Here is a 23,438-nt window from a genome sequence, read left to right on the forward strand (position 1 = left end):
CCCGACATGGTCTAAATTCAACAGGTGCTGTTTTTCTTTCCTTAAGCAATAGCATTTCATCGCTAACACTGTGGGACTCCAAGACTAGGTTTTCCTCCATCAGAGACCACAGTCCTCAGGAAGTCAATCAAGAACGTTTTAGGAAACAGGACTGAAGCAATAGAATCACTCCAGAGGTGAGATGAAGAGTGCCTGTTGTAAGCAGAATATGGAGTTTAAAATCTGTCTCATGCTTTCTCAAAAACACACTTCTAATGGATTTTGTTAGAATTTCAAGCTCAAGAAACATCATGACAAAGACAACAGTCAGAGAAGAGAGGGGCTGTAAGGTCACTTCGTGTTTCTGCTGCTGTGAGTAGACCTCATCTCACTGTAAAATAACTTCAGAGCTACTAGGATAAGAGTTTTTCCAGAGCAGGAGATGGTCAGTAAAGAAAGAACAACTGCGAATTTGTGTGCCAGGAGCCAAAAGCTACAATGCAACTGCAATGAAACGTCATGTCTTTCTGCAAGACAAGGGATTGCAGCCCTTACTCATATTATTGCCACCCCGATCCTTTTTTATTTTTAGGTTATCCCTAATTTATTGATCACTCAGTCCTTTAAAATACCATTTTCTAAGAGAATTATGAAATAACTATTTCACTATTTTAAAAATGCAAAAAGCACAGTTTGTTTTCCTCTTATAATACATGGGTAATACGTCATTAGTGTTCAAAATACATTTCCAAATACATTTCCCAGTCTTTCAGGATAAAAAGGATGCCTAGGGAGAGGTTTACAGTATTATTTTTTCTTTCTGGAGTAGGAAATAAGTAATTGTCTTGTCAACTGTTGCACCAGGAATGAACAGGTGAAAGATAGTGAATCTTTGATGACAGATGTTTGTCTAAATGCAATGCTTAGAACTAAATGTTTGAAACACATTTCCTTTGCCCTTCTTCAATGAGTCAAATTTAATACTTTCAACAGCTTTCCTTTCCCAGGAAAAACAGCTGTTCCAAGAAAACAAATATAACCTAACTTTGTAGTATCACATAAGCATAACTAGTCCAGGAATGAGGAACTAAAGAGTAAGATAGCATTTACTTTCCCCCTCTTAATTATGGTACAGTGTGGGTAAGTGATTGTGTTCATAAGACTAACTTTTGAACTTCAGTTTAGCCAAGAACCTTTCTACCATATAATGGGTTTAATTAACTTTTTAATTAATTGTTTTTAATCAATCATAAGGAGTGTACTACTCATAAACAGTGTGATTTTTCATTTTAAACAGCAAGCAGCAAAGTTGTTTTTAACTGACTGCTATTGTTAGAAGAGATTGGGAAAATCACCAACTTTTTAAGTTTTGCTAAACTAACCCTGATGAGCTTCAGTGAACAAAGCCTTGGGAGTGAGAGGTACTGCTGAAAACTGGACACCTGGAATGCAGAATTTATAGCCTCCTAAGACATGCTGCAGAAACCAGAAGGTAAAGAAGACACTAACAAACACAATTCAGCATTTGCACTGGAAAACACCTTATCAGGGAAAAAGATAGTAAAAAGTCTGAAAATGTGCATCATGAGAAATCAATAACCAACAGGACATAGAATACTGTTTAATAAAAAGAATGATATCGTTTATAACCAATGGACATTAATTCCTCCATCTGATAAAAATGTATAATTAAGTGAAAAGTTTTGAAAGTGGCCCTGCATCTAGGCAGAGCTATACCCATGCACGTCGGCGCAGTGAATAAAGCAATGCCTTATTTCCAATATAAAATATTATATAAATCTAGTGTTTGATTTATCCCGACGCTTTCGGCGACAGGTGGAGCAGAACGACGCGTGCACATGGCAGAAGAAACTGGTCACCAAAGTGCCTTAAAAACGCCAGCTCCTGATGAACAGCTTTCTGCGGGTTCCTGATCCCCCCCAGACTGTGTAACGCTACAGGAAATCGTATTTTAAATTGTTATCCCCACCTCCCCCTTTTTTGGTTACTTTATGGGAAACCGATTACACAGTGCCCCCTTTGCTGCCTTTTTATCAAGGAAAACCCAGCTACCCTTGGGAGACTATTCTAGAAGTTCTGAACGCAAACCACCAGGCAAACCACGCCTCTCATGAATTACCAGACCGCAGACAACAGGTTGATGGATTTGGGGGTCAGGGGATGGGTTTCCGTGTCAGCCACACCCTTCAAATCCGCTCCGTGAGGCGGGACTCACTGTAAACCTCGTGTTCAAGCTCCGAGCGAGGCAAACGCAGGAGGTCTCGGGCCGCAGGTAGTTACCAGAGCTCCGGGGGGATCTCCCTTCGTGCCCGCTCGGGCGCGGCAGCGCGGGCGGCTCCCTGAGGGCGCCCCGGCCGCGGCCATTTGCCTCAGGCACTTCCCGCCTTTTCGGCCGATCCCGGCGTATTGTGTTCAGCGCGCTCCTCGTTAGTATAGTGGTGAGTATCCCCGCCTGTCACGCGGGAGACCGGGGTTCGATTCCCCGACGGGGAGGCGGTCGTGCCGTTTTGCGCATCGCCGCTTTACTTTTCTCCGGTGAGATTCCCATCTATCCCCTTACCACCGGGAACATGGCTGGGGGGGTGCGCCGGAGGTAGGAGGCGGCGTCCGCGGCGGTGGCGCCGGGCGTTGGGCGGCCGTGATCGTATAGTGGTCAGTACTCTGCGTTGTGGCCGCAGCAACCTCGGTTCGAATCCGAGTCACGGCAGGAATATACCTTTTTTTTTTTCTTCCTGCCTTTCGCCGTCACTGTCTGCGGTCGCATCAGCCGGGACGCTGCGAGGTGACTTTGGTCCTTCCGGCCCCGGCTGCAGGGTGGGTACGCCCGGGAGCCGTCCCTGGGCGGGAGTGGTTTGAAACCGAGAACGCTGAAACGGCAAGAAAAATTAAACAGGGGGGGAAAAAAAAAAAAAAATTCCAAAAACCAAAAACGCCCGCTGGCCCGTACGGGGATCGAACCCGCGACCTTGGCGTTATTAGCACCACGCTCTAACCAACTGAGCTAACCGGCCCGCCGTGCGCCTGTTCTCATGGGGTCTCACCACAGCCTATCAGCAAGCTCGGCCCGCCCCCTCGCGGGGCGTGCGCGCCCGCTCTGGACCCGCGCACAAATCCCGGCGCCCCTCGGTGCGGGCGGAGCCGAGTCGGGAACGCACCGAAGGGAAGCGCTGGAAAAGGTGAGGGGGCGGAGCCGCCGCCCGGGCGGGGAAACACAGGAAACCAAAATAGACATGCATCCGGTAGTCGTGGCCGAGTGGTTAAGGCGATGGACTAGAAATCCATTGGGGTCACCCCGCGCAGGTTCGAATCCTGCCGACTACGAGGAGTTTCTTTTCCTTCGCAATGTTTCTTCTCTCTCCGGTGTCCCAAATCCGCTCGCTGTTTGCCTGGTAATTTTTTTTTTCCCTGGACACGATTAAATTTTCACCACTAAGAAATAAAGAAAAGGCGGGAATTGGGAGGCTCTCCCCGAGGGCCCATCTCGGAACAGAGACCCTCCAGCAGGGAAGGAAGAAATACCCCCGGGAGCGCCCCCGCCCTTTTGGGCAGGGCAAGGCGGGGCTGCCTGCGGCCCGCCCGGCGCCGTGGCTTAGTTGGTTAAAGCGCCTGTCTAGTAAACAGGAGATCCTGGGTTCGAATCCCAGCGGTGCCTGGGCTATCCCCGGCCTTCCCGCAGGTTCATTTTGGGGGAGCCGCCGCTGTTCCCTGGCCCGGCTTCTTCCGGCTCTTGCCGTGCCCGCAGCAGCCCAGCGCGGCCCGTGTGTCTGGGTAGCGGGGTAAGCTGGGCGGGGCGCCAATCGTTTTGCTCATTTCCCCGCCGAGACTGAGGGGGGGGGGGTGTCTCCCTGCGTCTTCTGCCGCGGAGCGGGGTCTCGGCCCGTGTCGTTCCGTAGCGGAAATCGGGCTGTGCCTTCCTGCGGAGACCGCCCCTGACAGGTCAGCGCTGGGCGACGCCTTTCCTTCAGCCCCTCGCTTCCTCACGTCCGGCTGGACACCGTCCCCGCCCAAGAAGCAGCCCTGACTGATCGAATCGGAACTCCAGCGGCGGAGGCTTTCACCCGGCGCTGTAGGCGATCACGGCAAGGTGTGGGCGCCTCCAAAAGGGCGGGTTCTCTCGGCCTCCCTTCTGCTGATCGGCCCCAGGAGTGTGGGAAGAAGCCGCATCAGTAGCCCCCAAAATGGGAGGCCCAAAAAGGAACTGGCCCGTACGGGGATCGAACCCGCGACCTTGGCGTTATTAGCACCACGCTCTAACCAACTGAGCTAACCGGCCCGTCCGTGGCTGCATCTACCGGCATTGCACATGTCGGACTGCAGCCAGGGCGGGGCTCATGCGACACACACGGCCGTCATCGCGCCGATCACGTCCGAGCCGATCGCCGACGGCATCGCCTGCGCCCAACGGAGGTTAAAATGCGTGGGCACCACCCGTGTTCCTGGCGCGCTTCCCTCTTTCGTCCGCCCACCCACCCGCGGCGGCGCAGGGATGGCGGCCCGTCCGCGCCGACCCGCGTCCGGCAGGACCACGCATCAAAACAACACCGCAAGGGACACAGGCAGAAAGAAAAGGGGATGTCAGGAGTGGGATTCGAACCCACGCCTCCAGGGGAGACTGCGACCTGAACGCAGCGCCTTAGACCGCTCGGCCATCCTGACCGCTGGGTGAGTTTCCCAGCCGGCCCCATTCGGTCCCCCCGCATCCCGGAGTGCCACAAGCTCCACATGGCATAAATGCCTTGTTTATAGCACCTGAACAGACCGGGCAGCAGCAGAGCGGTGCCAGGGCAGCACAGCTGCTCCTTACAGGCTCCAGGCACTGCCTAAACACCCCTGACAGACCACCCTGAAACAGCACTCAGCAGCAGCACCTGCTCTCCCTGTCACCCCTCAGTGACCACAGGTGAAGGCTGCTCTCAGCCCTCCATAAGAGACCAAGGATTTTTGGGTTACAAAGACATGCTTACATTAGAGCAGTCCAGAGACCTGGACTGACATTAGAGATACAGATTTGCTCACCTGTGTAGGTAACCGTGCAAACCAAAGTCACTTATTATTCCTGTAAAATTATCTGAGTACCAAAACCACACATACAGATCACTTCGCAGCAGAAATTCATCTGTTCATGAGATAGCAGCTGAAAGGTAAGTGCTAGACCTTTAACATCAGAATCTCATCAAAACTAATACTCAGAAAAAAATCCCCACAATTAAGAACTCAGGTTCTGTCTCAGAAACATAACAAATCTAGGTCCCTGCTTCAGTAATATTTTGAACAGGGTAGAAAAAGTCCTCAAGAACAAAGGAGAAAGTGAAATATTCTTCTAAGTCCTTCCTTAGTTTTGTTACTTACAATTCTAAAATTTATATAGTCTTCTCACAGAATAGTGCTCTTCTTCCCCACCCCCCCCTTTCTTTGTGCCCACACAACCCCACCACACAACCCCTCTGAACTTCCCTACCTCATTTTTGTCTCCCTTGTTCTTGTTTCACTTATGCCTGTGCATCTCCTGTCCTGGAAAAGTAAAGTTTTCTAACTAGCAGGCATTCATAAAAAACCAATAACCATTTTTGTTTCAAAACAACTAACTTAAAATTTTATTAACCTTTGGATACACATCAATATTAAAACTAGTAATTGAAGTTGATAACTTTCCAGAACAGTTATAAAAACGTAGTTGTTTGTTCAAAATACATGAACACCTCAAAACAGAAGCCTTATGTTGAAATCTGCACAGTTACTCAGAGGTATAAATTACTTTCTGTTGGATATTGCAAATGATAATTAGATGCCAAAGAGAACTTTGAGGTCAGCCAGAGTAAGCTTAGTGAAAGTCTCTCCTTTGCCTGACAGAACCTGCTGGGCAAGACCTTTTTTTCTCTTCTGGAGTTGCATGATCTTTTCTTCTACCGTTCCTTCACAGACAAACCTAAAACAAAAAAGAAAAACCAAAAAATTAAAAAAGACAAAGCCACACCATCTCAAGTGCTACGAAAAAAGTGTCAGTGTTATATAGACACTTCCCCAGTAAATTTCAAAATATGCATTTTACTTAGAAATCAATAATTACCCAATTATGCAACTGACAAAGTTCTTTTCCTCCTAACTTGTCTCAAACCGAGACAATCTCTGAACAGAAACCAGCTGTCCTCATATCCAACCATGATAACTTTTCAAAAGTAAATCTGATGCACTTCGGGCCTCAAACTTGGTCATCTGAAGTAACAGGAATTCTGTGACAAAATCCTGTAATTATGGCTTGAAAACTGATGGCACCTATTATAGAAATAACACTGTACCCAAAATAACATTTTCGATTCTAGTCTTTGAATGTGCTGTGCATTTTTAATAATTAAGTTAGTCTTTCAGTACTTACAGATGCTATTTGTAAAAGTCAAGTTTGCCACTTATTAGAAGTGCTTTATGTGTTTTTTATCACTGATATTAGAAAGGTTCAGGCTTAGGGATCACAGTGAAAAAATCCCCACTTAATTAAGAGAAATGGTTTGGCACCCAAACTAACGAACAGGACATTCCAAATAATCCACAGGCTGAAAAATAAGAAACCCTTGCTCGCTGTCATGACAGCAACACGGGTGCAAGTGCCACATAGAACACATGAAAACGTTTTTACCTCAGTGCCACTGTCAGACCTTGTGTCTAGCTCTAAGTAGAGAAACCAAGGTCTTGTCTCACTGATTAAAGACACATAGTATATAAGCAGCAGCTCCTCATTCTGCTAAGTGAAATGCTGACCTGTGTATCACCACATCCTTCTGCTGCCCCACACGGTAAATGCGGTCACATGCCTGGTCCTCCAGAGCAGGATTCCTACAAGGTAATTAAAAAAAAAAATCATTTTTCTCCCTTCAGGAAATCCTGTTTTCTTCCTCTGTAGAACTAAAACTGCTCCCAGGCTACCTTAGTTTTACCAGCTTGATGGCCAGCTTTCATGCTGACTGTATTTCCCTTTGCCCAGGGTTCCACACAGAGCTAACTGAATGACTGAGACCATGTAGCTCCAAGCCTGGCCAACAGCTGCTACTCAGAAAAAGCTGAGGTGGTGGTGAGCAAAGAGTGAAGCAAAAAGGCAAACCCCAGTGAAAGAGGCCATCACTCAGGAATATTAACATTAGAGATAGGTCCATCTGACAAAATTACAGGGAATTGGAAAAAAATTGGTGTAACTTCCATATTGTAGAATCATCTCCTTAATGCTACTGTTCAGCAGCTGGTTTTGTACGAGGTACACTAGTTTGCTTCTTGAGTTCTCATGAGTAACATTTAGTTTAAAAAACCTGCAATTCCGACTTTGATGAGACAACACAAATATCAGGAGCTTGCACACACTCTTTTCATATGTAAAACCCAAAGGTAACCCAGCTGTGCCCAGTTAATGACTCTGCTCAACGCCATTGATTTGTTTCAAGCCAAACTGCCTGCAGGCATTACTCCAAAAAATTAAGCCAGGGACTGCTAAATTCCTGGTAGCCTTTTGTGATACAGAGCTGCATGCCTGCTTCTTTGGATTGCTGTCATATTCCTCTATTTTTTCTTGCCCCTAGAGAACTGTATTTCAGGGCAGTAAGCACTGGATCGACAAATCAGTATCTTGGATGAAGGCCATTGTAAAAACACTTTTCCACAACTAACCACTAACCCCTACTGTAAGCTAAACACCTCCCTCCAAACCCAGCTGCAGACATTACAATACATGCAGTGAGAAAGCAAGCAGCACGCCCTATGTATGCTCTCCAAGATGGAATTTGTATTTCCCTTTACCAGTGCATGTCAAGGAGAAAGAGATGGTTTCCTCCAGTCAAGTTCAGGCCAACGCCTCCAGCCAGCAACGAGACCAACATCACCTTCAAAGGCCAAAAGAGCATTAAGGAACCTGTTTACAGTCACAGTCAGACATCACAGCTGCTCATAGCAGTGCTAGGAACTGCTTCCCTGCCCTGAATGCATACCTGGGGCCCTTTGGGATTGTTATTGAACTCTTCCACCACATCCATCCTCTGTTTGGGATTGACAGAGCCATCCACTGTGGCGTACTTGAGCCCCAGGCGCTGCAGGTGCACAGCCACAACTTTGAGCATGCTCGTCCACTGCGAGACAACCACGCTGGAGAGAGAACAGGGAGTTAGTTCACAACCAGCTCTCTCTGTACTGCAAGTTTGGTCATCACAGTGTCTCACCCAAGGGGCTGCAACAATCCAGGCTGCAGCCCAGCCCCTTCCCATTTCAGAAATAGAGGTGTAGTGATAGTGATAGTGATCTTGCTGTGGAAGGCCAATACCCAATAAACTTCACATAAATTAAGTCTATAACTTTCACCTCTATTTTTGGATTTTACATTCCACCTCCCAACCACAAACCTGAGTTCCAACACAGCTCTTTCTGCAAAACACTGCAGCAACACCAAATTTAGACTCACCATAGCCTCTCACTCCCCAATTTCTTGGGCTAAGCAGTTTATGAGGCAGTAATTTGTTTGATAGTTTCTTGAAAGGGAACAAAAGCAATGTTGGTGCTCCTTTTCTTATGATGGGAATGCCTTTTGGAAAAGGCTAGAGACAAGCTTTCCCTAAGTCCTCTGATCAGTGCATTCCTTACCTCTAATAGGTTCAGTTTTAATCTCTACTTTAGTCCTCCACATTTTGGGGTTGTGGGGTAGGCAAATACTTCTCATTACAACCAAACTATTCCCAATCCTGTTTCTGGAGAATAGTCTTCCTGGGCCTCAAGGCCTGAGATTTCTCACACATTCCCTTCTGTTTACAAATACCTGTATCTTAAACTCCCCTCTTTTGTCTTCGATCTTTTTTTTCTCAACACTTGTGTTCAACTACTGCAGTACAGTCACCATTTTACCATACCATGAGTTTTGTATTCAATTATTTTAAGCTGTTTCTGCTGTTGTCAAGAAACAGTGTGCTTCTCTCAACCACTATGACTAAAGAAAAGGACATGCTTGCTAACCTTTTCTGAGGCTCTGAGTAACTCTCAATAGTTTTCAGTTCAGCCAAGAGTTGAGCTATCTGCAGGAAAAAAAAATCCAAAACATTAGTCTGCTTGCTCTCATAAGCCAACTCATGCTTGGATATTCTTTGTTAAAAGTAGAAAGTAACCAGAATAGCTTTTCAACTGGAATTTCTTCTGTGCTTAGAATTTGAAGAGATTTTAATAGTCATTGCTAAGAACACTCCTGCCATAAAAAACAGAGCCAGAAAACCAAATCATACAAGCCTGTCTTACAGAGTCAAACCTTCCTGTGAGAAGTTATTGCAACCTCGCCTCTTATTGCCATCCCTTTTTTCTATCTCATCATAAGCACCATGGTCTCACATGCAAGCTCTTCTGAGCTTCTGGGAATCCACTGCTTAAGATTTTCACTTAGTTTTTCAGTAGTCACATTTTCACAGCTTTACTAGAAGTACCTCTCAACATGTGAGAAGTTGGAGCCTTCCCAGAAGGGGTTCAGCAGACTATCATCTATCCTACTCATCTGATTTCATCTCAACTGGCAGTGTAACCTGACCTGCAATTACCAAGGTGTGACAATTCATGAGCCATTCAAGGGGCAAAGTGCTGAAATCCAAGCTTCTCGAGGAAGGTTAAGAGTGCCACAACCAGAATACCTTGGTGCTTTCCCTATTGATGTCAAAGAGATCTGTTTGAAAAGCTGTGCCATTGAGGTACACTGTTGATTTGGCATCAGGGGTCTGGAGCTCAGACAGTGTCAAAGCACCAAGCTGTTCCTCAATGGAGAGTGCAAGGCCTTCGCTGTTCAAGTTAACTTGATCCAGAGCCTGTGGGAAGAAAACAAAACAATAAGGGATCACAGTCAAGCCTGAGATCAAATTCAGTACTGATCCAGCCAGCACAGTATCTGCTGAGGACACTGAGTTCGAAGAATGCCATGCAATATGAAGACAGAACAATTAAGAAACACCACTGGATCAAACAGTCCCCTTGGACCTTTATTCTGCCCCAAAAGGGGCAATGTATGGAAAGCACGTGAGCTCAGCCATTTCCTGTGGTCCAGTCTCCTCAGACCACCCCCATCCCAGCATTTAACAACTGCAGGATTACAGATGTTAGAACATAAATTCCTGCCTGTTCCCCTAATAGCTGAACTTTCTCTACAGCTGCTATATACATACAGTTCGGAGCCAAGAACTCCTGAAAGATTAGTCTGCTTCATGCAAGGCAACCTCAAAGCACTGACAGAGCTCTCCAACACACAAGCCCTTGAAACAGGCTACACTTGTGCACTTTTCAAGGCTAGGTTAAAATTAACACTTCTTTACCATTAAAATTCTAGTCCCCTTTTTATCTGAATAAAGGTATTTCCAAAGATACAGCTGCCCATATAAGTCATGCTGGGAACTCCCCAGTAGAAGGTAAGCCTATCTAAAACATCTTGGGCTTTAAAACACAGTCCCAAAATGGACTCAGTCCATACTCTCATAGCTAAGAGAAACAAAGGTGTTACCAAGTCTGTTAACTTGCATAAACACTTTAAAAACCCCCACAACCCCCCCCCCACAACCCCCCCCCCCCCCCCACTACTACAATGCAATTACCACTTTCAGTAAGGAGAGATGGCAGCAGCACTGACGGAGCCTCAAGAGCATGGACAAGACATGGACAGTACTTGAGACCTGGGAGGCACTTTGTGAGCCTGCTAGAAATTCCTTTTGACTGACTCCAAACTCTTGTGCAACTGTCAAGGAAGGAAGACAAAACATCAAGAGCTCTTGGAGGCATTTTTGAGCATTGTCCATCCACCCCCAGGAAGAGGTTCATGAAGAGGAGTCAAGAATGAACAGGCAAGCAAACACCTGATTTAACATAGGAAGTCAGCAACCCCCACTTTAATTAAAAAAAAAAAAAAAGAAAAATAAGGTAACAACACAAGTCAGAGTATGATACACCATACACTAATGCTGACATGTTATCTGAGCAACTAGACCTTATTTCAAAGGAAGTTTTAGAACCAGAAGGGTTAAGAGATTTTCCCAGAGCCACAGTGAGAGCACACATTGTCTTTGTAACATGAGGGGAGCATTTTCCAAAGAATTTCTAAGTCCTGAGCCCAGGTCTCTTCCCCTTCTGAACTGTGCACTTAAGAGCCACTTCTGCAAGCGTTTTCAGGGGAGGGCATGCTCAAACCTTTCTCAAAGGGGTTACCACCATCATACTCTCTGCCTTCATTTTTCTGCTCTTGTCTTTTTAGGTAGGATTGTAGAGTTGACCTGTAAAAACAAGACAAAGACACTGGGATTCACAGCAAAAAGGCAAAAGGGACATGAGCTTAGCAAGCTGATGATGCATTAAGGTAAGGAAGGTTTCATTAATCATTCAGTCATAAAACGATCACAAAAAGCCCCCTAGTTTTGTTTGAGTGTGATCAAAACCAAAGATGCATTTTGGGAATCACAAGAGAAAGCAAGTCTGCTTTTTGAGTATGAGAACACCTTTAAATATATCTTCAAAATGAAGGAGAATTCTTTTCAGTGAGACTGCTGAAAGAGCCTGGAGAACACAGAGTGATGCTGGCTTGCATTACAGCTATCTGGAGAAGCCAGAATAATTTCTAACTGTACAAAAATTACAAAGCAAAGATTATAATTCTCTCCTTTACAGGTGCTCACACATCATCATTTAAGAACTACTTGCTGCAACCCCAAGTCTTTGGAGTCTTGAAATCAGCGAGATTAAGTGTAAGGCTAGAATACAAAGCTCATATGAGGCATGAACATATGGGAGGAAAGAAATCAGCTTTACCTACTACCCAAACAAGCAATGTATTTTCAAACACACTAGACAGATAAATCAGAAGGGGAAAGAATTAACAGAAGTTCATCCAAAAGCTCCCCTCATCTGAAGTGAATTTTCTTTTGATTTCTATATCAATAAGAAACAAGCCCACAAAATACCCTGTCTCTACCCACATACATACTTGGATCTTGCAAAGAGAACATTGTACACAGATTGCTCCTCTGCTGTAAGTTTTAACTGATGCAACTTCGTGCTACGCTGGGGCAGAGATACCTGAAGGGAAAATTCACAGGATCAGACATATGTAGTGCAAAAGTCTTAGAGAGCACTGCAAACACCAGCAATCCAAGATAAAACACAGCACTCTAAGTCTCAGAAGGCAGCTGTTTGTTCACTGAAGCTGTATGTATTAATGCAGTTGTCACACAACACAGACACTCCCAGACCTCCAAGGAGCCTGGTTAACACAATAAAATCTTGAATATTCCAGCTCATCCAATAAGGAGGGGCATGAGCTACTATGTATGAAGCGCTTGACAACTACCACAGAGGGATTAATTTTTGTGTTGTTAAAGTAGCTTATTTCCCCATTCAAAAATCAGATAGCACACCAAAACTATACCTTTAAAAAGCTTAGGACACACCTATGACCTAATACTCCATTCAACAGACTGTTTGTAAAAAGGAATGCAGAAAGCCAGTGCTCCAGCACACACTAGGTCCATCTGACATGTGGCAGCTTGGGTTCTCAGAGATCTAGGCTAGTCCAGTGATCTAGACTAACTTGCCACTAAGTGACCTTCTACATGCACTTACTCGGCATATTTTTGTCTGCATGTGATTTGTAACTAAAAGGTTTCATTATTCTCTTCAATTCTGCTTTCTGGGTAAGCAACCAAAGCATCCCACAGGCATTTGCTTCTCTTGCTCAAGAGACTGCAGCAGATAGGAAACCCCACCCATTAACAAATTTATACATGTAAATAACTGACTGTCTGCTGCAGGGAAAACAATGGGATGATGGTATAAGTTTTGGAGGGTGAAGTTCTTACCAAGGGCTTGCCAGCAGAATCCAGTTGGTCCTTAGTTCTCTGCAGTAAGAGGCTCCTGGTTAAGAGGCTTAGCCTCTCCCGTCCCTTCCTTGTGTTGTTATCTACCTGGTACTTCCACACTTTGTATTCATCAAAAGGAGAACAACGTAGAAACCTGTGGAAGGAAGGAAGGAGACTTCACACCAAGGGCAGAAGAGTTCTTCACTTACTCTGGAGTGACCAGGACCAAAGTTCTTGCTACCAAAAGAAACCATTTCCAAATGCTGTAACTGCATGACCAAGGAGCAGCAAGACATTTCCAGTGTAATGGTGGTGATAACTTGTTTGCTTAGATGTCCTACCATCACTAATACTGTAAGCACCTGTTTCTGATTCTGTACCCGTCACTTTCTCTTAGCCCATTATGTTTCAAGCATCACCAGCAAACAAAGGACATCAAGGTACAGAGTCACTTTCCAAAAAGCATATTCATCTGTTATTTCAAAATAGCAAACTTCTTACTTGACAATTAATTTCAATCATCCAAAATTAATTTCAAATTCAAGTTCTCTCTGGTTCTCAAACACCATTTGTAACCTTTGCCCCCTCAGCAATGAGGAGCACCTGTTTATCATTGTTTAGAGAATCCAAAGTTTTCACTTCAATGCCCTTGTAGCGCAGCACTCCAAGAAGGTTCTCCCAGGCTGCCTTGGTAAACAACAGCAATTAACTGTTCATTAATATCGGTTTTCTGCATACTCATCCTGAAGACAAAGGTAATTTCCTCTTTGTTGTCCATGGAGGCAGGAAAGCTATATGCAACAGCATGCACATGGTCAGCCTTGTGCAGTGCCTCAACCACACTGCTATGCAGTGCTAAGTATTAATATAACTAATCCTAGTAACTCCACATATCTTCGAGACATCTCAAACTTAGAAACAACTTCAGCACTTCCTCAGAGAAGAATTACTGGGACTGGATCCCTGTCCATGTGGTCATGTGCAGCCAGCTCACCTGAGGAGAGAGTACATGTCCAGCAAGTTGTTCTGTATCGGCGTCCCAGTGACAGCCCACCTGGCACTGGCTCTCAATTTGCACACAGCTATAGAGGTTTGAACCCGTGGATTTTTAATATGGTGAGCTTCATCCAATATAATTCGAGCCCAAGCTACCCTGAGCAGAGGGGAACAGCGAGATGATCCACTCTGAAAGAGAAAGCAGACTATAATCTGAAGCAAAACCCATGTTCTCCAAGGAGCCACAAGCAAACACATTTTTCCAGCAAGTCTTTTCCTGATGTTAGTCAGCAGCAGTTTGTACTCTTATTGTCATGTAGGAAATGGTCTCCATAAAACATCTCCTTAAAGCCTCCATGTTTAAAGTTGATAAGCCAAAAACTAACTTACCTGCCGGATCTCAATAACAATTTCTCCTATTTTGCTCATTTTCTTGCTTTTAACATTTTATCATACAATGTTCTTACTTCAAGGTGTTTCATAGCAGTAAAGTGTTGCTATGCTGAGATGAAGGACCACATACAATTATTCTGATCTCTCATAGTTTTATAGGTGCCATCTAGAAGTTTCAGGAAATTCCAAGTCCTGTTTTTTTTGTTCAAGAGTTACATCTAGAGCTGTGCATAGAGGTAGGAGACAGCAAGGGACTTCCTCTACACTGTGCAGGCATTTCAGTCAGCACTTAGAATCACATCATTATTTTCACAGCCCTGCCAGCACACTGCTGTTTCCTCAAGGCAGCATGGAAGCTGCCTCAGTCTCAGCTCAGACTGACCCAAGGCCTGAGAACAACAGGTTTCTGGTAGTTTGGAGTGACACTAGTGCTTCAAGCAACAAAGAACATCAAATGGGAGATTCTACTGCTCCTTCACCTCAAAAGGAGAGTGAGATTCATCACTGCATTCTTAAAATTACTTCTTAAGACATTTCAACTGTATTCAATGTAGCATACTCTATAATTCTATAGAACAGATAAATTGTGAATATATCAAGCTTCTGCTCACTGTAGCACATATAATGTGCTACTTGAAATAACAATGCTTTGCAACAACACCTCAGAACAAAACCTTAAGGCAATTCCCTGTTGACATTATGGCTTCTCACCCCCACATCATGGTCCTGAGCAGCAACTTCCCCCTCCTCTTTGCTTGTGGGAACCTCATTGGAAAGAATGCTGTAGGTTGTGACAACAACATCATATCCAGAAAGCCTGAATGAAGGGAACGTAGTAATCAGGAGCAAGAACAGATAAGGAATTCATTTTGCATGAGAGACTAAATACATGCTGAAGAATGCATTTAAGAACAACACAGCGCTACAGGAGCTGAAATGCTGAGTTTTACAGAAATCTGAGCTTCAGTGCGGTCAAGACAGGAAAGATGCATCATCCCCATTTTATGGATACTGGAAGTAGACACACAAAGTTCAAGATGACAGTAAAAGCCCACTGACCAGAATGCACACCACACGGCATGAGCCCTGCTTAGAGCCTGGCATCCAGGAATACTGCTCAGCATGGCCTGAAGAGGTCTAGAAAATACACTGATCTATACATACAGCTGATAAAAAAAATACAGCTACAAAGCACAAGCATGGAAGAAACTGCCACTGACAATCTTTGCAAGCAAGAGATATTTTAGAGAACATACACTTTTTTTTTTTTGCTATCAGAAGCAGCAACAAGCCTCCAGCAGAACCGCTGAGCATGGGCACAGGCCATAAATGTTTTACTAAATACACCTCGACAGCACACATCAGCCTGACTTTCTGGACCTTCCACATTTCAATACTTCACGTTCTCCCATCATTCTACATCCACTGAATTTCAACTTTGATAAACACAGTCTCTTGCTACATAGTATTTTGCTTTTCTTGGTCTTATTTATGGATTAGCACTTACACCTCCGCGTGCCTGTCTCGATTTGGCCCATGGTACAAATAGACCCTCAGTTTGCCAAAGGCCACGCGTCTCTCAATCTCTTTCTTCCAGTGGTGGATCAAGGATGCAGGACATATGACTAAAGTGCCATGGGAAGGGATAACAGTGAAGTCTGAAAGAAAATATTGCAGACAGGTTTCAGTGTCTTCATATTAGACTAGAACAAAGACAAAAGTTTTGGAAATTTGCAGTTGAGAAGAGTGTCCAACCAGTTCAACAAGGATACAGACAGTACAGAGTGTGGATACAGAAGCAGTACTCTTTAAAAAAGCACTAACATCCCCAGTGTCTGTGGATAAGAAAAATAATCTTTGGGGGAGAGGTGGAAAGAAGATCAATTACAGAGAGGTGAGTAGTAACTATTTGAAGTCCCTGTGAAAACTATGCACATGTTTAAAAAACTACGAAACCTTTTGCAAACCCAGCATATGTTGGCTTTCATTATTTAAGGAAAACAATAAAAAAAAAATCCCCAAACAATATAAAGTAATGAGTCTGAAAATCCTACACATCCAATGGGAGACAAAAATGACCCTGATCTAAAGAAAGGCCATGCAAGGAAGCACATACAGTTTAGGCAAGGGAAACTTTCCTGCAGAAGGAAAGTGAGCACAGATCCAGTGGGATATTCTTCAACCCCTTAACCTATAATACCTAAAGCATTATAAGTGGCACTTCATCATAATGTATGTAGTGCAGGATGGAAACAACTCTGTACCATTTTTGGATAGCCATATTTCTAATGTCTCCTTGCTTTTCTCTGTCTTCAGCTGCTTCTGGGCCAGAATGAGAGCAATCATCGTTAGAGTCTTCCCCAAGCCCATGTCATCCGCTGCAAAAAACACATGCAAGTTACCACCTGCAGAAGTGATGGATCTTGGATCTACACTGAGGGAAATACTACAACAGAAAGTGCCCCAGGGAACCCAAAAAAATCAAAAATATGCAGATGAAAATTTCAGGGTATGATTTAGTAATTGGTTAATACTTGTACTTGGTATTGGGGCACAGAAAACAAGCCCTTTTGACATGTCTACAAAATAACCAATTATTGGCCTCTAAGTAAGTTACATGCAAAACTGCTGCTATAGATCAGTCCCACAAAACCCACTTTGCCGTTCTGTTGCTCACCCAGAATTCCTCCACACGGCCTCTGACTCTCCCTCCAGAGGAGCCATGCGAGCGCCTGTTTCTGGTGCAGCAGCAGAGGGACCTGAGGGGTGAGTGAGACAGAGGATTTGAAGGAAACACCTGGCAAAATGTAGACGCTTCTGCTTCCTGTACCAATCATCCTTTTCAACTGTGTTACTACAGTCCTACTAAAAGGACTTTACCTACCTGTTCCTCTTCCAGACAGGCCAAGGTAAACACCTTCTGAAGGCAGAGGTCAGCAGTACCATAAATGAGTCTTCCTAATGTTTCCTAATTAACCAGCCTAGTGCCTCGGGGAGCAGATAAGGATGGCCTGTTCAGCTGGAAAATTCACCCCAGACTACCTTGCTTACAACAGCTACCACTGTCAAGGAGAGGGATTGAGAGCACTTCCCTTTTTCTCACTAAGACCCCCACAGACTCTTGAAACAGGAAGAGGGTCTACGTACTATCATCACAGGACATTCAGTGGCCTTCCCCACCACTGAAGAGGTCCCAAGACAATGTGACACGTGACACAACACATAGGCATCTACGCACCATCCTGTAGAGGCATGTGCCTTTGTTCCCATACCTTGCATATAACCTCAAACAGATCAGAACTGACTACTCTGGAGTGCATCACATTGCACAAACTCCTTCACCTGCAACACTCTTTTGAACAATTATTTCTTATAGCCCACCAGGAAGAATGAACAATGAGGTTCTCAGCCCGTTCCTCACACCTCTGTTCTGCTGGTCACATACAAACATAGATGGAATGTAGAGTATCTCCTTCCAGCAGGATGTAAAGTATGGCAAAGAAGGAAGGAATGCTCTAGGGTACCACTCAGAGGTTATGATTCATTCATCAGCATGACAGCTTCCATCCTTGCCAACCCACCTTCAGTCCAGAGGGATCTTCAGCTGCTGTCTCCTCAGCTGGACAGGATTCTAGAGATTTGTGAATATGATTAATAGCCTCAAATGTGGCACTGTGTACAGCCCTGATTCGATCTTCTGTCATTCTTCCCCCATACAGATTCTGCACACCAACACTCACTGCAGAGACAGAGTACCAGAGATATGTTTACAAAGCTAACTTTCCCAAACAGATCTTTCACCTCAGAGATGGCCTTCAGTGGCTGCAGATGCCTGAGGGACAGTATGCAGTAACAAAACAGTCCTCGTATTGTCACATGTATCCAGAAGTTGCAGGATTATTTCAGAAACAGTACTCAGCAGTGTTCTCTGTAATGGCAAAGTCTTTCTATACTTACATCCAAAACTTTGGCCACTGGAACCCCAAGTAGCAGCAGCCGAGGGGTGACTGTGTGAGCCTACAGAGGCCTTTGCTGTAGGATCCTGGAGCAGGAGTGGTGTTATCAACTTTGTACCACCTGGCCTGCCAGCTGGGTTAGGCAAAGATTCTTCATGGCAGCTGCTGCTTGTGCTGTCCTGCCCTTAAGGAGAAAGGAATCACAGGCTGAAAAGGTTGCACAGTGAACCTCAGAGCCTTGCTCTAGAGCCCAGAGCAGAGCCTTCATTTTGCCCAACAGTCTGCTTGCAAAACACTCAAGTGGTGACACCAGTTCAACAGCAGATTACCACATCACCTGAGCCACTGCAGCTGCCAGCAGTGCTCTTGGCCTGCTGCTATGACAGGCAATGAGCTCCAGCCTCAGTATGTGGTTTACAGCAACACAGTGAACCCTGCAACGGTGATCAGAGTAGTGCAGACAAGGTCAGTTTTTGTCAGTTTTGCACCCTGTTCCCCGATGGTTTATTAATTTTGAAGACATCTCTCTTGTCAGTATTTTGAACACAATACCTATAAAAGCATCCACAAACAAATGGGCCGGGTGCTCATGAGCTTTCCTCTCTCAGGAATGGCACACTGGAAGCTGTTCATTTTGAATCTGGTAACTGGGATATTCAGTGACAACAACATACATGAAAGCACAGTTCCATAATCCAGCAGAGGGAGTTAGCACTTCATTGGCACATTCTCATAGAGATACCTGTCTCAGTCACATAGGCAAAGCTGGAAACCTAGATCCTAATGGTGGGAGGGAACTCCCTTGGGAAGCCACCACATTACAGAGGAAGCATTTGAGTTGTTCCATTCATCTGCTCCCAGACACATATTTTGCAATCAACACTTTTCATCTTCAGTAAATCTCAGCAGACAAATGTTTTACAGACCACAGCCCATATGTAAGTTTATGCTGTATTCCCTCCATATTAAAAAGTACTTTAAGACAAACTGTTTTGTAAACTTCTAGAGCAAAAAAAAAAAGAAAAAAAATAGCCCTACCTTTTTCACCAGTATCTGCTGTTGAAATGTTAAGAGCACTGAGTGCAGCTTCCAAATCCTGCACTTGCTTTAATAACCGTTCCCCTTTATCTGGCAGCAACTGAATGTTGGCTGTAGCCAATGTACTCTGCAAAAAAAGAAAGAAACCAAAACCTGAGTGTGGTTACCAAACTCTGCCAACACAGAACCATCAGGTCAGAAGTTTAAAATTAACTAATCTAATCCCATTTTAATTTGTATTTTGACACTGTTCTGTAATCTCCAAAAGCTTTGAAGTGCCATTCAGTGCAAATAAACAAGTCTTTTAGCAGAAAATAAACTAATCATTAAAAAAAATATGGAAGGACACAGGGACTCCTTTTTATGAAACAGGCAGTCAGGTGAGTCAATCTTAATAACTCTCAAAACATCCACAACTTTTAACCTACTTGCACCTTTCTTTCTGTGCTTGCACAAACAACAGTTCTGACTTTAATTCAAGTTTCTGTTCTGAACTCTAGACAAATGGGGGGCTCATAATAAAAAATGTAAAACATAGTGATTGGCAATTATTAAAAAAAAAAGCAAAAGGCAGGTAGTTTATTTCACCCTAGTGTGAGCTTTCATTGCTAGATCACTCCTACTGCACAAAGCCAAGGGAGGCTATCAGAAACAGCCATGTTACCCACAAAGGTTAAACTGGCTGTGCACTACTCTTATTTTATGGAAATTGCTTTCAGGGTAAAAGACAAGACACAACCTCAGGTGGGTCAAAACTGATCATCTCCAAAGGCCGACAGTGTATTACCTTAAAGGTAATTATTGGTTTGTATCTGCTTAATACAACCAGTCTGTACTACCTATACAAGTAAGGGAAGTCACCCTGAAAATAGAATAAACCCCCCAAATAACAGGGGCAATAAATGACCTTTTTCTGTTTCAGCTGGACTACAAGATGATGATGAAGTACTTTAGGGTCCTGGGGTCCTTCCATGTGATGTGATGCCGCTGCTGCTCCAGGCAAAGATGTCCCCTGAACACTCTTTCCTGATTTTCCTGAAGGAATCTCAAGGGATTTCTCAGGTTTACTTTTACCCGATGAAGAACAAACAAATTGTACTTCATCACTGTCACTACCAGAGGCTTCACCAGGAGGCTGTGGCAGCCCTGGCCCGAGTTGTGCCCTTGGCAGCTCTGCCCCTCCCCTCAGGGCAGCACACTGCGATGCCGACTGTGCTCCTGCTGGGGAAGGGGCATCTTCCTTAGACACCTGTTTCATTTCACCCTTCTTCTGACCAGTGCAGTCTTTCTCTCTTGTTTCTTTATCCCTACAGCTTTTTTCTCCAAGCTGCTCATCACCTGGAGCCTTGGTACTTGTACTTTGCTTTCCAAGACTCGGTGGCAGGAGTTTTGATCTTGTGCCTTGCTCCTTGTCCACACAATCAGAAGACTTCTTGGATTCCTTGCCACTGCCACCGTATTTCTCTTCCTCTGAAAGTGTATTTTTCCCTTTGCTGGTCTCAGAAAGGCAAAGTTTAGATTCAGACACTGTAGTCTCCTGAAGTTCTGGGTCACTTTTGCTTCCTCTGGATGGCTTCTTTTCATTTTTAGGTTCTTTTAGAGGTACTGTCTCTGTGGAAGAATCAGAGGTTGATTTCTTTGCTTTATGTGGCACCAACACAATCTCATTCTCTGCTTTAACTCCTTTTGCTTTACTTTCCTCTCCATTTCTTTGCTTCATTTGTTTCCAGCATGATGGTTCACAATTCTTGTCCAGCACTTTGAATGGATTTCTTTGGCTAGTGGGATTGAAGAAAGGTACTGTTCTGGGCTGGGATTCCAAGGCTTTTGACACTTTGGTACCTTTTGGATCCTGCAATATGTACATGAGAGTAAATGCTAATGTAAAAATGATTAAAGCCTATTAATAACAAAACCTGATCGCCTCAAGCAGGACTTCATCCTCTATCAGGATCATCTTTCCTATCATTTTAACAGCATCAGGATATTTCATAAGAAATCCAAAACAAAACAGCTGGTTTTCTACTTTCTTTGCCACTCCCATTGTTTTTTGGGGATCAAGTCCCAGTAGCACAGTCTCTAGAAAAGAGGACAGACAGGAATCAAATCCAAATTTCTTCTAACACTGAAGATTAGTGAGCACTTCACACAACTTAGGAGAAAGAAGTCTCATCTAGAGGACATCGTGCCCAATACACTTCTCAGCTGGAAAATACAAACTCCCCCACTAAGTAGTTTCAAAGGTGATTATGGTACATGGAGTGAGAAATCATGGTGGAATCAGGCAATACTGGGACACAAACAAAACACTCATACCTGCCATGGGACGCTTCCACACCATTTCTTCCCATTCGACTTACTCTTAAGGCACCGGTAAAACAACCTACCAAGGCATAAAACAAGGATTCAATTCCAGGAGCCAATAGAGAAGCTCTAAGCATTCTTTTAAAAGTACTTTGCACAAAAAACCGTCATAGACAAGTTCTATTAACCTGTACTTTACATTTCAGACCTTTGCATAACAAAAGGCCATGAACACTGGCAACAGAGCTTTTTATAAGAGTAGTGTTCTCTGAATAAAGATTCCTAGGGTTTGGCGCTTCTTTTTGCCATGTGGATTTTTTGTTTTTTTTTTTGGGGGGGGGGGGAGGTGTTGTTGTTGTGTGTGTGTGTTTTGGTTTTTTTATGGTAGCAATAGAAGAGTAACTGCTAAGGCAAAAACTCTGTGGTTAGAGTCTTAGAAGCATCTTATGATTTCAAGGTGCAAGGAAACAGCCCGTCTTTTAGTTACACTGCACAGGCCACCTCATCTTTATAGGAACTCAGGGACAGAAACACTTTGGATGTGATTTCTTTTTTTAACCTAGCAGCCAAGCAGGACTCCTGCAAGAACTTTATCAGAATTAACACTGGTGAATTTGATGCTGGATGTAGTAGGATGGACCCAGCTACAGAGCCATAGTCAAGTCTGTTAAAAATAAACATTATCTGATTACTCAGGTTTATACTATTGTATGAAACTGCTAATAAAAGTGGCAAACATTTGGAAACAGGATAAGTGAAGGCCTCAGAGCTCGATGACCCTCTTCAATTTTAGAAGGAAACCGCAAGTCAGTCACCATTAAACAATTCCAAATGTTTCAACATACGCAATAAACCCATTTCCACTTTGGTAGCTGAACTCCCTTGCTTGCTCATATATAATAAAGAGAGCTAAGATCCTCCTGATCCTAAGAATAACAGTCTTTCTTTTTAAGAGGCAGCATCCTACAAAGTAAGTTTTCAAAGATGCCATAAAAATGAGATACTTCACTAAGAACTCTCCTTTTGCCATGGAACACAGGTATAGCTTCGGTGGATGTTAAACCCTCATTACAGAAAAACTACTTAATCACAAGATTCACGTTTTCTGACGTGTAACTAGAAAAACTAAACGACCATTAGTCAGAATCAGTTCGAGAAGATTATTTTAAGCACTGAACATAGGATAAAGCAGGAAGAAGGAACAGAGGTTTCACCCGTTTGAAGGCAGACATCCGGTTTTTAAAAACGTTTGAGGAACTTACTGGTATTCGTCTCTGTCAGGCTGCTGAACCAGGACTTGCAGCTCCACCACGCAACCCTCATGGATCAAGCAGTGAGAAGCAGGAATCCTAAAAGGAGGGAAGGAGGAGCGGGAGAATACAGACAAGAGGAACCGCCCAGGAAACTGCCACCGCAAGACGATGGCTACGTAAGAAAACAAGCCGGCGACTGCTGACACAGCAGTGAACCTCCCTCAGGACAGCCAAGTGCGCCCCCAGTCCCATCGTCCCCCTCCCGCCGCCCCCGCCCTGCACCTACGGCGCCGGGAGGACGAAGTCGCAGGTAGCGGGGCCCTGCGTCCCGCACACGTAGAAGCTCTTCCCTTTGTTGGGGCCATCGCGGACGCCCGTTTTCAGGAAGCAGAGGGACCCTGCAGAGCGGAGAAGAGCGGAACGGGTCAGGCTGAGTCCCCCCACACCCTTCCTCCCGTGGCGACCCCCGGCCGCCGCTCACCGTGCTCGGCGCACGGCACGGCCTCCATGACCGGGCTGCAGGGCCGCGCCCACCCTTTGAACAGGCCAATCCCGCCGCGCCGGCGCTCCCACCAATCAGCGCGGGGCAGGGGCGGGGCACGGGGCGGAGCAGCCAATCGCCGCCGCGCCCTGCGCCCCCGGGGGCGGAACCGAGACACTAA

General features: G+C 44.8%; 1 protein-coding gene and 7 non-coding genes across 8 annotated transcripts; 4 read left to right on the plus strand and 4 right to left on the minus strand.

The window, feature by feature from the left end:
• The first annotated feature begins 2,421 nt into the window (after nt 1-2,421).
• TRNAD-GUC (transfer RNA aspartic acid (anticodon GUC)) lies at nt 2,422-2,493 on the plus strand. The gene has a single exon. It is a non-coding gene; the product is annotated as a tRNA-Asp (tRNA).
• A 142-nt stretch (nt 2,494-2,635) lies between these two features.
• TRNAH-GUG (transfer RNA histidin (anticodon GUG)) lies at nt 2,636-2,707 on the plus strand. Its single transcript has one exon. It is a non-coding gene; the product is annotated as a tRNA-His (tRNA).
• A 230-nt stretch (nt 2,708-2,937) lies between these two features.
• TRNAI-AAU (transfer RNA isoleucine (anticodon AAU)) lies at nt 2,938-3,011 on the minus strand. The gene has a single exon. It is a non-coding gene; the product is annotated as a tRNA-Ile (tRNA).
• A 228-nt stretch (nt 3,012-3,239) lies between these two features.
• On the plus strand, nt 3,240-3,321 carry TRNAS-AGA (transfer RNA serine (anticodon AGA)). The gene has a single exon. It is a non-coding gene; the product is annotated as a tRNA-Ser (tRNA).
• A 257-nt stretch (nt 3,322-3,578) lies between these two features.
• Nucleotides 3,579-3,652, plus strand: TRNAT-AGU (transfer RNA threonine (anticodon AGU)). Its single transcript has one exon. It is a non-coding gene; the product is annotated as a tRNA-Thr (tRNA).
• Nucleotides 3,653-4,199: 547 nt separating this feature from the next.
• On the minus strand, nt 4,200-4,273 carry TRNAI-AAU (transfer RNA isoleucine (anticodon AAU)). The gene has a single exon. It is a non-coding gene; the product is annotated as a tRNA-Ile (tRNA).
• Nucleotides 4,274-4,573: 300 nt separating this feature from the next.
• Nucleotides 4,574-4,656, minus strand: TRNAL-CAG (transfer RNA leucine (anticodon CAG)). The gene has a single exon. It is a non-coding gene; the product is annotated as a tRNA-Leu (tRNA).
• A 908-nt stretch (nt 4,657-5,564) lies between these two features.
• On the minus strand, nt 5,565-23,305 carry TTF2 (transcription termination factor 2). The gene is made up of 23 exons (XM_040056427.1): nt 23,258-23,305; nt 23,063-23,174; nt 22,786-22,872; nt 21,536-21,602; nt 20,127-21,071; nt 19,220-19,346; nt 18,183-18,365; nt 17,807-17,964; nt 16,903-16,984; nt 16,490-16,603; nt 15,733-15,883; nt 14,937-15,042; nt 13,831-14,021; nt 12,837-12,990; nt 11,966-12,057; nt 11,176-11,258; nt 10,587-10,726; nt 9,639-9,809; nt 8,980-9,038; nt 7,968-8,121; nt 7,780-7,862; nt 6,754-6,828; nt 5,565-5,926 (listed from the first exon to the last, which is right to left on the minus strand). The coding sequence occupies exons 1-23, from the start codon at nt 23,283-23,285 to the stop codon at nt 5,782-5,784; spliced, it is 3,507 nt and encodes a 1,168-aa protein (XP_039912361.1). The 5' UTR covers nt 23,286-23,305; the 3' UTR covers nt 5,565-5,781.
• Between the last annotated feature and the right edge of the window lie 133 nt (nt 23,306-23,438).

Source organism: Hirundo rustica, chromosome 2 (assembly GCF_015227805.2).
Source record: "Hirundo rustica isolate bHirRus1 chromosome 2, bHirRus1.pri.v3, whole genome shotgun sequence".
Classification (NCBI taxonomy): domain Eukaryota; kingdom Metazoa; phylum Chordata; class Aves; order Passeriformes; family Hirundinidae; genus Hirundo; species Hirundo rustica.